The sequence below is a fragment of the Neofelis nebulosa genome, chromosome 8 (genome assembly GCF_028018385.1).
Source record: "Neofelis nebulosa isolate mNeoNeb1 chromosome 8, mNeoNeb1.pri, whole genome shotgun sequence".
NCBI lineage: Eukaryota > Metazoa > Chordata > Mammalia > Carnivora > Felidae > Neofelis > Neofelis nebulosa.
The window spans coordinates 130,853,978-130,871,091 of record NC_080789.1 but is presented as its reverse complement, the minus strand read 5'-3'; the positions used below and the strand labels follow the sequence as shown (position 1 = coordinate 130,871,091).

Genomic DNA, 17,114 nt, shown 5'->3' with positions numbered 1-17,114 from the left:
AAAGGACCCAAATAAATAGAATCAAGCTTGAAGGAGGAGAGATCACAACCAACACTACAGAAATACAAACAATAATAAGAGAATATTATGAGCAATTATACACCAATAAAATGGGAAATCTGGAAGAAATGGACAAATTCCTAGAAACATATAAACTACCAAAACTCAAACAGGAAGAAATAGAGAATTTGAACAGTCCCATTACCAGTAAAGAAATCCAAAATATAGAAATGGAAGGAAAACTTCCAAACTCTATGAAGCCAGGATTAACTTGATTCTAAAACCAGACAAAGACCCCACTAAAAAGGAGAACTATAGACCAATTTCCCTAATGAACATGGATGCAAAATTCTCAGTAAGTTACTAACCAACCAGAGCTAACAATACATTAAAAGAATTATTCACCATGACCAAGTGGAATTATACCTGGGATGCAGGGCCGATTCAATATCTGCAAAACAATCAATGTGATTCATCACATGAATGAAAGAAAGGAAAGGAACCACATGATCCTCTCAATAGATGCAGAGAAAGCATTTAACAAAATACAGCATCTTTCTTGGTAAAAACCCTCAAGAAAGTAGGGATAGAAGGACCATACCTCAAGATCATAAAAGCTGTATATGAAAGGCCCACTGCTTATACATCCACAATGGGGAAAAACAGAGCTTTCCCCCAAAGGTCAGGAACACAACAGGGATGTCCACTCTCACCACTGTTATTCAACATAGTACTGGAAGTCTTAGCCTTGGAAGTCAGACAACACAAAGGAATAAAAGGCATCCAAATCGGCCAGGAGGAAGTCAAACTTTCATTCTTCACAGATGACATGATACTCAATATGGAAAACTCAAAAGACTCCACCAAAAAAAAAACTGTTAAAAACTGATCCATGAATTCAGCAAAGTTGCAGGATACAAAATCAATGCACACAAATCGTTTGCATTCCTATACACCAATAATGAAGCAACAGAAAGAGGAATCAAGGAATCGATCCCATTTACAATTGCACCCAAAACCATAAAATACCTAGGAATAACCATAACCAAAGAGGTGAAAAATCTATACACTGAAAACTATACAAAGCTGTGAAAGAAATTGAAGAAGACACAAAAAAATATTCCATGCTCCTGGATTGGAAGAACAAACACTGTTAAAATGTCGATACTACCCAAAGCAATCTACATAGTCAATGCAATACCTAGTGAAATAATGCCAGCATTCTTCAGAGCTAGAACAAAAAATCCTAAAATTTGTATGGAACCAGAGAAGACCCTGAATAGCCAAAGCAATCTTGAAAAAGAAAACCAAAACTGGAGGCATCACACTCCCAGACATCAAGACGTATTACAAAGCTGTAATCATCAAGATAGTATGGTACTGGCACAAGAACAGACACTCAGATCAATGGAACAGAATAGAGAACCCAGAAATGGACCCATAAATGTATGGCCAACTCATCTTGGACAAAGCAGGAAAGAACATCCAATGGAATAAAGACAGTCTCTTCAGCAAGCAGTGCTGGGAAAACTGGACGGCAACATGCAGAAAAATGAACCTGGGCCACTTTCTTACACCATACACAAAAATAAACTCAAAATGGATGAAAGACCTCAATGTAAGATAGGAAGCCATCAAAATCCTAGAGAAGAAAGCAGGCAAAAACCTCTTTGACCTCGGCCACAGCAACTTCTTACTCAACACATCTCCAGTGGCAAGGGAAACAAAAGCAAAAATAAACTATTGGGACATCATCAAAATAAAAAGCTTCTGCACAGGGAAGGAAACAATCCACAAAACTAAAAGGCAACCGATGGAATGGGAGGAGATATTTGCAAATGACGTATCGGATAAAGGGTTAGTATCCAATATCTATAAAGAACTTCTCAAACTCAACACCCAAAAAACAAATAATCCAGTGAAGAAATGGGCAAAAGACATGAATAGACACTTCTCCAAAGAAGACATCCAGATGGCCAACAGACACATGAAAAAATGCTCTACATCACTCATCATCTAGGAAATACAAATCAAAACCACAATGAGTTACCACCTCACACCCGCCAGAATGGCTCACATTAACAACTCAGGCAACAACAGATGTTGGCGAGGATGCAGAGAAAGAGGATCTCTTTGGCACTGCTGGTGAGAATGCAAACTGGTGTACCCACTCTGGAAAAAAGTATGGAGGTTCCTCAAAAAATGAAAAATAAAACTACCCTATGCCCCAGCAATTGCACTACTAGGTATTTATCCAAGGAATACAGGGATGCTGTTTTGAAGGGACACATGCACCTCAATGTTTATAGCAGCACGATCAACAATAGCCAAACTATGGAAAGAGCCCAAATGTCCATTGACGGATGAACGGATAAAGAAGATGTGGTATATATATACAATGGAGTATAACCCGACAATCAAAAAGAATGAAATCTTGCCATTTGCAACTACATGGATGGAACCGGAGGGTATTATGCTAAGCGAAATTAGTCAGAGAAAGACAAATATCATATGACTTCACTCATATGCGGACTTTAAGATACAAAACAGATGAGCATAAGAGGAAGGAAACAAAAATAATATAAAACTAAGGAGGGGAACAAAATGTAAAAGAGTCTTCAAGAACAAACAAAGGGGTGCTGTAGGGGTTGTGGGAGGGAGGATAGTCTAAATGTAAGGGGCATTACGGAATCTACCCCTGAAACCATTGTTGCACCATATGCTAACTAACTTAGATGTAAATTAAACAATAAATAAATTAAAAAAAAAAAAAAGAATCTGACTCTTGGTTTTAGCTCAGGCCATGATCTTACAGTTCATGGAATCAAGCCCCACATCAGACTCTGTGCTGTCAGCACAGAGCCCGCTTGGGATTCTCTCTCTCCCTCTCTCTCTGCCCCTCCCCTGCTCATACGCTCTCTCTCTCAAAATAAAGAAACTTCAAAAAAAAGAAATAGAGTTCCCAGACTTCTAGCCTCTCTGGTATAGGGGAGAGCATAAAAGGCAATTGGGATATGCTGTCCCTGTCCCTCCTCTGTGCTCAGCCCTGCATTTCTGCCCATGAGGAATCAACAACAGGGCACTCAGTGACAAGACCAGATGGCAGATGGGGCGGGTGAGAGAAAAGCACAGAAGGGTTATGTGTGATGAGAGGGGGAACAGGAAGTCTGAATGGGAAGGGGCTTACCTCCTTAGATGGCCATGTTGGAGCAAGTATGGTCTGGCACCAGTGGAGAAGAGGAGCAGGGAGCCAGTCACATAGCAGAGCACCCGTGGCCACACCCCCTTGTGGGCTCTGTAGGAGCTGGAACACATAGGTGGAAGCAGAAGGTCAGATTTATGTTCTTCCAGACTTTCTGGGTGTGCTCGCACTAAGACAAGGTCTGTTCTGCTTCCTGTCTTTGGTGATAGTATCATAGGCTGAGGAGCTACCTAAAATGATCAAATTCAGGACTCCACGGATCAATGCAGTGCCTTTGTATAAATTAGAAAAAGGAGGGGCGCCTGGATGGCTCCATCAGTTAAGCGTCTGACTCTTGTTTTCGGCTCAGGTCATGACCTTGTTGTTCCTGAGAGCAAGCCCCCATCGGGGTCTGTGCTGACAGCGTGGAGCCTGCTTGGGAGTGTCTCTCTCCCTTTCTCTCTGCCTCACCCCTGCTCTCTCTCTCTCTCTCCCTCTCTCTCAAAATAAATAAATAAATGTTAGTGGGGGGAGGGGCAGAGAGAGAGTGAAACAGAATCCGAAGCAGGCTCCAGGCTCTGAGCTGTCAGCACAGAGCCCGATATGGGGCCCAAACCCATGAACCATGAGATCATGACCTGAGACGGATGCTTAACCGACTGAGCCACCCAGGGGCCCCAACAAACAATCATTTTTAAAAAATAGAAAAAGGAATTGATTCCCTGAGGAGATGCAGCCACACACCAAGGTGGGTGGCTTGGTGAGGACAGTGCTGGGTGCCTGCAGCCTGCATTCGTCCCTGTGGCCAAACACCCCGGTGCCACGAGTAGCCTGCACAACTGTGCACGGCAGCCTCACCCACAGCCTGGCAAGACTAAACTGCAGTGAATTTATACATCCAGAAAGGTTGGGCAGTCTTAATCATGATTTAGTCATTTTCACTGGCTTTTTTAAAACTGGTTCTTAATTATCATAAAAAGATTCAACAGTTTAGAAACAGCGTTGAGAAGGATAGAGAGGATTTGCATGCTGTTCCAAAGATAGAAGGATTCCAATTCCACGGCGGAGATATCAATCTTGGAATAAACGAAGGGGAAATACGAAATGAGCAAGCCAGTGTTTACAAACACAAGAGAGGAACATGATAAGATGACATCCTCTAAAATGCAGTGGAAGCAAGCAATCTCAACTGTAATTAGCACGAGCCACTAAGTAGAATGAATCGTATTGAGAAATGAGTTCTTGATCTTGAAAGGTAAAATGAGCACCAAGGATGGAAACCAAGCTGCGGATCTCCCAGAGGTGACATTCGAGAAATAACCAAAGCCACCAAGTGAATAAAAAGAGACACGTTGTCTCACATCTACCTGCTCTTGTCTCCAAAAAATTAGGCAAAGGAAGCCAATGAGGCATCAAGCAGCATCAAGGAGACAGGAATGGGAAGGAAGAAAGCATTTCTTTATTAACTAAGCATTGAGATACGTGTAGAATTAGGTTTAGAACAAATGCTCTCTTCAAATTCTCCAGGGTCTGATTAAGGTCCAAGAAATACATAGCTGACCATATAAACTGTATCATGCAGCTTACATCTAATGGCCAAATCTGTAGAGAGTCATTTTTACATAATGAGTTTGTGATTTGGCTTTTAATCTGATGTTTAATCAAATAAAGAACACATCCCAACAGTTGAGTATTACTGCTTTATTCTTTTGAAGTCAATGGGAATAGATCGGCTAAAGTCTCCAAATTTCAAACTTACTTCTCGGCTCCCATTCTTTGGATGGCTCTGCGGCTTTGGACACTAATCTCTCTCCTGAGGTTCATTTTCCCAAATGTTCACTCCCTGAACCACAGGGACTTCACACACCTACCTATAGGTACTTGACTCACCTGCCCCACACATTTTTCAAATTCCTCAGACAGGACTAACCATCTTCCCACCAGTGCTGCCCATCTGTGTTTCCCATCTCAGCTAATGATTCCACCATCTATCCAATCACCCAGGGCAGAGATTCCATTTTTATTATTATTTATTTCAAGAGAGAGAGAGAGAGTGGGGAAGGGGGCAGAGAAAGAGAGAGAATCCCAAGTAGGCTGTGCCACCAGTGGAGAGCCCAACATGGGGCTCGATCTCACAAACTGTGAGATCATGACCTGAGATGAAACCAAGAGTTGGACGCTTAACTGACTGAGCCACCCAGGTGCCCCCCCACCCAAGGCAGAAATTCTTTATTGTTTTAACTACTCTCTTCTTACCACAGTCACATCTCACCATCCTGAAATTCTGTCCACTTCACGTATAAAAGCTCCCAAATGTGTCCCCCATTTTATGAGTCACATATGTGACTTTTTTGTAGCTGAGATCGAGGTCCCCTATATGTCCAATTTCAGGCTTACTGGGAAGGGCCCAACCTTAAAAAAAGTCCTCCCTGCCAGTGGATCCCTGAAATTCCTCTAATAGACAAAATTTTTATTACCATGTTAGAAATGATCTTAAATGCAAAAGGCTCTGTAAAGGTCACAACCTACACTGAAAGCACACCAAGAAGTCACTGCTGTCACACAGGCTTCCAGTGGGAAAGGCTGGTGGCACAGACAGTGAGGGTGGGACAAACAAGGTATGCTTCAGAATCAACTGAAATATACTTTTGCACTGAAGGTGAATAAAAAAATTCATGAAGACGTGAGCCAAGGTAGACAGGAAATCGTTTTCTAAAAAGACTCACGCAGACTCCTTCCCTTTTTTCTATGATAAACAGAAAGAAGCAGTTCCCCAGAATTTCAGTAAGATCCAGTGAATGGAAAGCTCTAAATTTATGTGAGATCTATGAAATCACTGCAGTAGGAAATAACGCCTCAGCACTTCCAAGTTCACAAATAGACCTTCCTATTAGAGTTTTTGCAGTCAGCTTTCAAAACTGGCCACCAATGCCATAATAGTCCATGAATATCCAATTGTCTCTGCAAGAAGTATATTTTGGCTGGGACTTTTTCCCATCTTCCTGGGGTCAGGTCATATTAATTTGGTGAGAACTGCTTTACATGAATTGCTTTATGTGACTTCCACAGTGGAATGACTCCCTGTGTAATCAAAGTCATTTCCTGCCCCCTGAGTTTCCAATGGAACCGGTGAGAGGAATGAATGAGGTCAGAAATATCAATGGAGTAACTGGTGGTGAAATTTAAAGCTCTGTTAGGTGGAGAATTGACCCATGGACCTTAGGAAAGAAAGAACTGGGCTCCTGGCATCCAGCTGTGAAGACCTGAGGAGACCAACCTCAGAGAAAGCTGATTTACTGCTCAGCAGGACATCGTATCTATAAACTTAGTAACTGTCTACTGGCCTATGACAAGGGGATCAGGACCTCCAGCCACAAAACCAGAAAAGGGTTAATGTAGTCTGGTGAGGGCAATGCTGAGGTTTTGTGGGTACAAAAGGTCATGGGCAATCCAGCTAAGGTTTTGTAACCAGGTTTATCATTATCTAGTTGAAAGCCATACATGAATGTACTTTCTCATGAAAACAGGGGACTTGTGACTTTTTCAATTGCAAAATCATTTATGATCACTTAACTAGCCAGGCATTAAACCAGCCTCTATAGAAATAAGACAGTTAATTTATGTGTCAACTTTACTGGGCCATGGGGTACCCAGATATTTGGAAAAACACTATGTTGGGTATCTCCATAAGGGAATTTGGGGATGAGTTTATTTGAATTGATAAGACAGAATAAAACAGATTGCCCTCCTTAGTGTGGGTGGGTCTCATCCAGTCAGTTGAAGGTCTGAATAGAACTGAAGACTGACCTTCACCCGAATAAGAAGGAATTCTTCCTTCTTGACTGCCTTGAGCTGAGACATGGTTTTTTTCCTGCCTTCAGGCTCAAACTGAAACAACAACTTCATGGATCTCAAGCCTGCCAGCTTTTGGACTGGAACGACACCATCAACTCTCCTGGATCTCAGCTTGCCAACTGCAGATCTAGAAACTTATCAGGCTCTATAAGTGCATGAGCCAATTTTCCTTATAATGAATATATTATTACATCTATAATTCACATTACAAAATCAAAATAAAATTGTATAAACACATACACATATATACAATTGGTTCTGTTTCTCTAGAGAACTGTGATCAACAAAGTAGTCTATCAAAAAATTAAAAATAGAACTACCCTACAACCCAGCATTTGCACTACGAGGTATTTATCCAAGGGATACAGGTGTGCTGTTTCAAAGGGGCACATGTACCCCCATGTTTATAGCAGCACTATCGACAATAGCCAAAGTATGGAAAGAGCCCAAATGTCCATCGATGGACGATGGATAAAGAAGATGTGGTATATACATACAATGGAGTATTACTCGGCAATCAAAAACAATGAAATCTTGCCATTTGCAACTACATGGATGGAACTGGAGGGTATTATGCTAAGTAAAATTAGTCAATCAGAGAAAGACAAATATCTTATGACTTCACTCATACGAGGAACTTAAGATACAAAACAGATGAACATAAGGGGAGGGAAGCAAAGATAATATAAAAATAGGGAGGAGGATAATACTTAAGAGACTCTTAAATATGGAGAACAGTTACTGGAGGGGTTGTGGGAGGGGAGATGGGCTAAATGGGTAAGGGGCATTAGGGAATCTACCCCTGAAATCATTGTTGCACTATATGCTAACTTGGATGTAAATTTAAAAAATAAATTTTAAATAAATAAATAGATAAGTAAATAGAAAGAAGTCTAAACTGAAATTAAGTTGTTTTGGCATCTACTAAGCTAGAATGCCAAATATAATGAACCAGAAAGAATGCCACATTTCAGTGGAAGGAAGAAGCTAAGAGATCACCTGTCCCGGCCTCTCTACCTCACTTCATGTGATCTCAGGTCAGACCTAGGTAGCCTGTTGCCTAGGCCTGTGTCCCCTTCTCCACCATGCACATCTGAGAAGTGAGAAATTTCATTTTGGAAAACAAAAAGTGAGAAGGGAAAAAGACAAAATCATATGGGCTTCATCAGAAGCAAGAAACTACTAGAAAATGAGACCCCCGGGCCATTTCTCCCTCCTTCACACACACAACTAAGACAATGGCAGTGCTCTTCAGACCCTGACAAAGAGCTGTGGTGTCTTATTGTTCCCAAATCACTGGCTCTAGTAAGTACTTTAACAGAAAATTTTATTCCGGGAATTCTTAACAGTTCTAAAGCAAAACATGAAATAAGAACTTCATGTTTCATCTTGATAGAAACGGTGACAGGGTCTAAGATGGCTTCCGTGTAGACATAACGGATTGGAACAGGAAGTAATTAATAAGTAGTAGTGTTACGATGGTATTCCTATTAAATACTCACAGAGGGCCGATGAGCACCTAAAACATAAACAATGACTCCTTCCCAAAGTCTGCAGTTTCAAGATTTAGAGACATGGGACAAAGGAGGGGAATTAAAAACAGACCACACGCGCTGTGCTCTGGCTTTTCCTAAAGCAAAGCCACGGCTCCTGGCACGCGGGGTACTTGGCTCACAACCCGGTGGCAGGTTAGACTCTGATTCCAGAGCCTCATTCTGATGGAAGCCTCGACTACCCACCTCACTCCCACCGGCAGGTGCTGCAGTGGCAGTCATCTGTAAGAGGAAATACATGCCCTTTGCTTGAGCCCCCGTCTGCAATGCTTTGGGGTGTTTCCAGGCCTTAAATTGCTGGGTCACGTGGTCATGCTGTTGAACTTCACTGAGGAAGCCATCCTCGGAATATCTGGAGCCAATGGTGAGCCGAATCTAACTGGAGTTTAAACAAAGCCCAGATCCGGCTCAGCTACGGAGTAGTTGACTGCCACGGTCACTACACCGCAGGCCCAACAGAGGAAGGGGTGTAACCCTTTTATCAGACATCATGCTTATTTATTTCAGGCTCCAGTGTGCTTTCTGGTGTTGCTTTGCAGCCCTACTGAGGTATAATTTACACGCTATAAAATTCACCCATTGGAAGTTCAGTGATTTTAATTATGCTGGGTGCCTGGGTGGCTCAGTCGGTTAAGCGTCCAACTTCAGCTCAGGTCATGATCTCACACGGTTTGTGGGTTCGAGCCCTACGTGGGGCTCTGTGCTGACAGCTCAGAGCCTGGAGCCTGCTTCGGATTCTGTGTCACCCCCTCTCTCTGCCCCTCTCCTGCTTGTGCTCTGTTTTTCTCTCTCAAAAATAAATAAACGTTAAAAAATTATTAAAAAATGATTTTAATTATGCCAATAGAGTGTGTGATAATCGTTACCATCCAGTTTTAGAATATTTTCATCACCCCCCAAAATCCCTTTGAACTTACTGGCAGTCAAAGTTGCCATTGCCTTTGAACTTACTGGCAGCCAAAGGGGCCATTCTCAACCCCAGGCAACCACAGGCCTGCTTTCTGCATTCTGGACGTTTCATACAGATGGAATCATAGTACAGGCAGATCTATAGTATAGTTGGGGTTTTTTTTTCTTAGATTTTTTCTTTTTTGTTAAGCTGCAACATCCATGGTTTAGCACAAAAACATTTCATCAAGTGAGCAATAATAAACTGAAAATTAAAGAAATAAACACTCAAAATACTTTCCACTGGAAACACATTAAGATGGTGGAGGGTGGGGCGCCTGGGTGGCGCAGTCGGTTAAGCGTCCGGCTTCAGCCAGGTCACGATCTCGCGGTCCGTGAGTTTGAGCCCCGCGTCAGGCTCTGGGCTGATGGCTCGGAGCCTGGAGCCTGTTTCCGATTCTGTGTCTCCCTCTCTCTCTGCCCCTCCCCCGTTCATGCTCTGTCTCTCTCTGTCCCAAAAATAAAAAAAAAAAAAAAAAAAAAAAAAAAAGATGGTGGAGGGTTTTGTTTACTATCTTACTGCAATTTTCTTACATGTTACTAGCCCACCTACCCTATGTTTCCCATAAGCACGCAGATGTGAATGGAAGTTTTTATGATGAAATAAATGAAAAGTTTGTTTACTGCAGAGAATCATTTCACAAGGCAGCGAAACTGGGTTCGGAGAACAAAATTATTCAAGAAATTCTTAACTTTAGAATCAGTGAACCTTAAGCTGTTTCTCTGTGACACCGCCAGTCTCCAAGAGAAACTGACAAATGCTTTTTCTTTCGTCACCTTAAAGCAGAATAACTTCTCCGTATTCGGGATGTTCAATCACAGTATCATCAACAGGCAAAGGGTCTGAGGCTTGAGCCTGATGCCCCTGAGACCACCAACCTCTACACTTCTTCCACTTTGGGGGAGTCACACTTTGGTCCAACTGCTGTGAAAGCCTCCCACCTGATAAAGAAAATTTCAACTCTTCATGCTGTGGGCTCTGCTCCTGGGCTCTCAGGGAAGTTATATTTTTTTTGTTAATTTATTTATATTCAAGTTAGTTAACATATAGTGTAATAATGGTTTCAGGAGTAGAATTCAGTGATTCCTCACTTGCATATAACCCAGTGCTTATCCTGACAAGTGACCTCCTTAATGCCCATCACCCATTTAGCCCATCCCCCACCCACCTCCCCTCCAGCAGCCCTCAGTTTGTTCTCTGTAGTTAAGAGTCTCTTATGGTTTGCCTTCCTGTTTTTAACTTTCACCAAAGTGAGAATGATTTAACCAAACTTCAAAACAGGGGCACTATTTCTGCTGCGATCACACACTATGCGTCTGCTTCATTAGTAAATAACCTAAAAGAAACATTTCTAGAGATAAGAATAAGAATCCCCCTGAGTTCCCATGCCTCTGATGCCCGCAACCTTGTACATACTAAAACATAAGATAAAGTTTGTAATTTTCTGAAATGTCTTATGTCATGGTGAATTGTAACCCTTGATGTAAACAACATATATAACCCTGCATCAAACATCCTCATTCTTTCTCCAGAGCACTCTCCTCTTTGTGAGGACTATTTATCCAGAGCAGCTGTCCTCACTTGCGCTCACATAAAACTCTTTTCCTTTTTTTAAAAAACTATTTTTTATGTATTTATTTTGAGGGGGGAGGGGCAGAGAGAGAGAGAGACTCCCAAGCAGGCTCCACACTGTCAGTACAGAGCCCAATGTGGGACTCGATCTCACAACTGTGAGATCATGAGCTGGCTCAGTCAGATGCTTAACCAACTGAGCCACCCAGGCACCCCTCCCCCTCCCCCCTCCCTCCTCCTCCTCCCCCTCCCCCTCCTCCTCCTCCCCTTCTTCTTCTTCTTCTTCTTCTTCTTCTTCTTCTTCTTCCTCTTCTTCTTCTTCATCAGAAACTAAAAGTTTTGTTCATTTTGCTTTAACACACACCACCTGGCCTCTCTCTCCTCCCCTCCAGGACACCTGGGGTAGATCATGTATTTACTGACATTGGGCTTTCTCAAAAGACAAGAAGATGTGCTCGCTTCGGCAGCACATATACTAAAAGACAAGAAGAAAGGCTGTTTATCCAAGAATCCTGCAAATGTCCTCGAGGTAGGAACCAGGAACCACAAAGGGAGAAGCTGCCTTCTACAAACAGAGCGGGGGTGGGGGGTGGGGGGAACACAGAAAGCCTGAAACAAATGAATATCTCACTAAATATCCTGCCCCAGTGCTTTGCGCTCACCTACCACAAGACCACATCAGTGAACAGCTAAAAGCGTGTCATAATTTTAGTCTTCTTATCTACACTTAGATTCTATCTACTCACGGAAGGGTGAGAGGAAGGAAGCACCACCCTGGACTCGGGCTCAGAAACGGAGAGGGCTCTAACACCAGCAACACCAGAAACGTAGTTTCACACGTTTTAGCCTTTAATCCTCACAACGGCCTTAGGCAGTCGTCGCTGTAGATCCAAAGTCCTTATTCAAAGCCTCTGGAGCAAGCCCCGGTTTCAGAATTCAGAGATTTTTGGATTTCAGAAAGATGATACAGTAATGTATTACAAAGTGTGTAATTTCTGCAACATAACTCCCCAAGAAGGTCTGAAGCAGGGCGCCTGGGTGGCTCAGTCGGTTAAGTGTACAACTCTTGATTTCAACTCAGGTGATGACCTCACAGTTTGTGAGTTCTAGCCCAGCATCTGGCTCTGCACTGGCAGCGTGGAGCTTGCTTGGGATTCTCCCTCTTCCTCTCTCTGCCCCTCCTCCCCTTGTGTTCTCTCTCTCTCTCTCTCTCTCTCTCTCAAAATTAAATAAACATGAAGAAGGAGGAGGAGAAGGAGAAGAGGGAGGAGGGGGAGGAGGAGGGGGAGGAGGAGGAGGTGGAGGAGGAGGAAGAGAAGGTGGTGTGAACGCGGATCTCCTGCAAACTGAAAGGCTTTTGCTCCTCAGAACTTTCTGGATTTTACAGATAAAGAGAATGTGGCACAGCAAGATGAAGTAACTTGTCCAAGGTCACACAGCTAAGAAGTAGTAGGGGTGCTCAATGCTTCAAAGGCCCCTTTCTTCATTGCTGAGAAAACCACCTCGACCACTTTCTCTACCAGAAACTCAACTCTAACCTTCCTACTCCCCGGCCGAGCGCAGCCTGTGTACGACCTTCCTCCCGCACCTCCCCGCCCCCAAATTCTCGAATACTCCTTTTATCTCACCGTAATATGGTTTAAAATAGTAGAAAGAAACCCAATGGGAGTGTGACTCACCCCAGGCACCCCTAACAGACGCAGGAGGGACACTCGGGAATTGCGTGTGGGGGCGGGTACTGACACGCTACCCCTCTGCCCAGTTCTGGAGGTTAACTCAAGGGTGATTGATGTCAAAGATCCGGCAGGCGGAGCCTGACGAGCTGGCGGTCTAGAAAGTGAAACAGAATTCTTCCGAGATGCCAGGAGAGGGCGCGTCTGCCTTTTCCCGTTAGGATTAGGATTCCCCGCCCCCATTTCCTTCCAACCAGTGGGCAGTTTGGACTCACAACCACATACTGCCGTATTCCTGCTGGGCAGCGTCAGCCTTTTCATTGCTGCTTGCTCTTCCCCCGTATGCAGTCTTTTTTTTTTTTTTTTTGTCTTGGTTAGGGGGTAGGGTTAGGTTAGTGCCTGATATTTTGCAGTTCAGAGAATAAAACCTCCGACTTCTTCTGGGGTCAAGAGTTACAGATTAGGGTATATGTCTGGTATTTTAAATCCTTTCTGATCTTTGGCACAAACCTGCTCTCAGAACCTCCCCTTTCCCTTCCTCCCCCTCTCCCATTTGTTTTCTTGTCTTGCATAGGGGTCCCGTTGCGGGGTCACCGGCTGCACCGCCTTGACCTCGCTATCAGCTGCCTTCGGGGTCTTGCGTCTGCGTCCTTGCTCAACCCTTCTTTCGGTGCTTAGGTTGCAAATTATTGTGGTCCTTCCTCCTTCCTCGTCTTGTTTCCTCCCTTTTAATTCTATCTAATCCGGAGGTATCTTCCCTCCTCCGGTACAGTAAATCAATACTTCTACTTCCCCAAACAGTCCAGGTCATCCAGTAATCCCACCTGCCTTGGCACACCTGATTCATCCAGGCGTCAACAGTTGGCCTCTTCCCTGGGAACAAAGGGCCCAAGAAGCACCCTGCAGGCTTTGTGTCTTTAATTAAAGGTCTATTTTAAGGGCAGAGCCGGATGGAAAGTCAAGCATGCTCATTTAACTATATCTAGATGTAAAGCTTTTAAATAGAGATTGAGGCTTCCATCCAAGGATGCCTGGGATCGTCCTCCTTTTTCGGTCGAGCCCCTGCGACTCCAGCGCAGAAGACTGCCCCCACACACTTCCTTTAATTTGTTTAAATGAGCGCCGCGGGTCACGGCAGTCCACTGACGAGGGTAACCCTCATTTCCCGGGGCGGGGGCCTCGACCTACGCGAGCTGCTGGGCTCGGACTCTGCCCACGGGGGACGCACGCAGGGGAGAGGAGGGGCGTGGCCTGTGGGGGGGGGGGCGCGGCGGCGGGGGGCGGGGATTCGGGGGCGGGGCCCGGGAAATTCCCGGCGGAGGCGCGGAGGCCGGCGCGGCGGTCAGCTGAGCGGCGGTGGGCGGTGTCGCGAGGCAGCAAGTCGGCCTGAGGCTCCCCGAGCGCCCGCCGCCGCCCCCGGCCGGTGCCCCGGTCGGCGTCTGCATCCGGGTCCGGAGCCCTCCCCCTGCGGGCACGATGCCGAGGAAGGAGTGACCCCGAGAGAGTCCGGAGCGCCGGCGCTGGGTGAGTGGGGGCAGGGGGCGGGCAGGGGCTCGGCGAGGCGGCGACCCCCTTTCCGCCCTGGAAGCTGTTTCCGCGGCCCCCTTCCGTGCGACCCCGAGCCCGTGGGGGTGTGGGTGGCGAGGGGTGGGGCGTCCCCTCTCCTGGGAGGGTTTCCAGGCCTGGGCGGAACCTGACCTGGTGGGAAAGGGCTGCGGGGCGGCCATCGCAAAGCGCCCTCCCCCTTTTTTTACCGGCCCGGCTGGCCGCAGGTGACTTCCTCTGTAGGTCACGGAGATGGTTTAAGGATGACATCCTCCCGCAGGTTGGGAATGAGCAGCCAGCCAGTTCCTCATTATATGGGAAGCGGTTAAAGGTACACCTTTGAGAAACAAAAACTAATCTAGCTTTATGAGATAGCCCAGGAACACTAAGGAACAAGTGACCTGTCTCTAAGGCAGTGGGACTCCTGAACAGCCGTTGTGTCCAGGAGAGCATGTGTGTATGTTATGCGTTTGTGTGTATAAACACACATAGCTATGAATACTAGTTGAGGCTGAGAACCCCAAAGAATAGTTCTTACTGCGGGAAAAGCATAAGCTGGAGGAAGAGTAAAACACCGCAAAGAGAAAACGAAACCCAGATTCTGGTCTGGCGTCCTTCCCCGGGAAAACTGTTGTATGGAAATGTATGCCACAGAACTTGTTGAAGGATGAAATGGAAAACAGAGCTTGTTGAAGGATGAAATGGAAAACAGAGCCGTAGACCAGTAAGGAGGTGCTAGGACCTGAAAAGCCTCAGATCTGGTTAAGCAAGGCAGCACTATTAACAGAACCACCTCCCCCCCCCCCACCTCCCCACCCCCCGCCCCCTGCTCTTTGGGGAGGGAGAGAAGAGCTAGGGAATCCTGGCTACTTCCCAGGAGATGCCTGGTTTGTACTGAGGAGGAGAGATCTTGGAGCAGAGGCTAAGGCTAGGAACTGCCCTGAAATGAACAAGGTAAGTGAACTTTAAATATGGCCTGGAGAGACAGGACAGTGACTGGAATCTTTCAGGTGAATGTTTTCTGTTTTTCTCCTGGGGCAGTTTTAGTGGTTCTTTGTATATTATGTGCAACATTATAAAAATAGCCCTTTTTCTTTTTCTTTTTTTTTTTTTTTTGGAACCGATCTCAGGTTGTACATTGTGCTATGGAATCCAATTAATCCTTCCAAAAAAAACAAAAACTTTATTCTTGAAGGGAAGGGAATCAAAAATAATATAAAAACAGTGAGGGGGACAAACCAGAAGAGACTCTTAAATACAGAGAACAAACTGAGGGTTGCTGGAGGGGTTTTGGGTGGGGGGTGGGTTAGATGGGTCATGGGCATCCAGTAGGGCACTCGTTGGGAGGAGCACTGGGTGTTATATGTAGGGGATGAATCACTGGATTCTACTCCTGAAATCATTATTGCACTATATGCTGACTCACTTGGATGTAAATTAAATAATAATAAATAAACAAATACTAAAAAAAAGGAAAAAAAAAAGGAAACTTACTTTAAGTACCAAAAAAAGCAACAACAAAAAAACCCCCAACTTTACTCTTGAAAAGAACTGGCTTTTGTATTACTTTCCTACAGAACCCTCTCCCTTAAGTAGGGAAAATGGGTATTTTTTTCTCCAAGCCCAGCTTTTTCTGAATTTTATAGAGACTTGAACTATTTGAGATGTTGTTTGGCATCTATGGGATTAGTGAATCCAAATGAAAATGAAGAAACTGTAGTCTGTTTTTAAAAAGTGAAATGTATTTCACTCAGAGGAAAATATTATTTTAAAGGTTTTCATTTTGACACGCATATGAGGGTTGAATAATAGAATGTATATTCCCAAATGATATCCAGATGCCTTTGGGGATGACAGAAGAAACAGTACTAATTTTCAAAACGAGTTTTAAAAGTCAAGTTCAAGAATCTGGAAATGAGTGCCACGGAACTGTAGAGAAAGTCGTAGTACTCACATGCTGGGTTTGTCACCTACATAGCAGAAAGTGTTTTGTAAGTGTTAGTCCTTAAAATACTTCGTTACACTGTATTTTCATTTCATTTCAACAAACATTTGCTGAGAGCCTGCTGTGTGCTGCTCCCAAGGAAGAATAACATGGAGACCTTCGCGGAAGTTTGATGGAAGATAGACTGGCGAGGGATGATTATAGGATTTTGCAGGCCAAGGCCAGGGCCAAGTGCTACTGAGTACTTAGAGGAAAGAAAAGTTTGTTTTTCACAGGACATCTATTTCAACTGGACATCGAACTGTCTGGTGGGTATTTGCCAGGGCAAAAGTGGGACCACACATTTTGTGCAGAGGGGAGAACAGAGATAAGAGCAGAGAAGCAGAAGAAGGCAGGGAACTGTGAGCTGTTCAATGTGCCTTGGGTGCAAGTGGCATGGTGACAGGAGATGATACCGGTGGGTGAGTGAGGGCCAGACTCTGGAAGGCCGAGTTTTTCCCACTTGGGAGCTGGAACTCTGTGTTGTATGGGAAGGGTTTTAAGCAGGACGGTGGCTTCATGCGGGGTAAGAAACTGGGGAGGTGGCAGACCTGCGGTGGAAAGACAGAAGTCAGACCATGTAGGAGACTCTTCAGCAAGTTTTCTAGGTGCTGGGGACACTGGTGGACACAATAGACAAAAATCCCATACTCTGTGGAGCACATCATTGCTGTAATTGAGACAAGCAAGAAGGGCTGGACCTAAGCTAGCAGGGACGGGGAGGAGGTAACAAGTGCCAGGACTTGGTGACCCATTAGACTCGGGATAAGAGGGAATGGAGAAACAAGAATGACTCCCAGGG

The 17,114-nt window shown here is 44.7% G+C and overlaps 2 protein-coding genes across 13 annotated transcripts in view; one reads left to right on the top strand and one right to left on the bottom strand.

The window, feature by feature from the left end:
* Window positions 1-13,116, bottom strand: part of CCDC3 (coiled-coil domain containing 3) — a 194,840-nt gene extending 181,724 nt beyond the window's left edge. For all 5 annotated transcript variants that reach the window (XR_009247785.1, XR_009247783.1, XR_009247784.1 and 2 more), the window contains exons 1-2: window positions 12,739-13,116; window positions 3,188-3,304 (exon numbers count right to left, since the gene is read on the bottom strand). Coding sequence is in view for 2 of the 5 variants with exons in the window: in XM_058681885.1 (XP_058537868.1) it covers window positions 3,188-3,304; window positions 12,739-13,104 (483 nt within the window). In the remaining 3 variants the exon portion in view is untranslated. The remainder of the gene's footprint in view (window positions 1-3,187; window positions 3,305-12,738) is intronic.
* Window positions 13,117-14,107: 991 nt separating this feature from the next.
* The window catches only part of OPTN (optineurin), a 39,933-nt gene continuing 36,926 nt past the window's right edge, over window positions 14,108-17,114 (top strand). For 2 of the 8 annotated variants that reach the window (XM_058681873.1, XM_058681869.1), the window contains exon 1: window positions 14,109-14,307. The gene's annotated coding sequence lies outside the window, so the exon portion shown is untranslated. Of the gene's footprint in view, window positions 14,308-14,548; window positions 14,660-15,143; window positions 15,283-16,275; window positions 16,582-17,114 lie in introns of those variants that run through there. The other 6 variants (XM_058681876.1, XM_058681875.1, XM_058681874.1 and 3 more) reach the window with 5 other exon arrangements.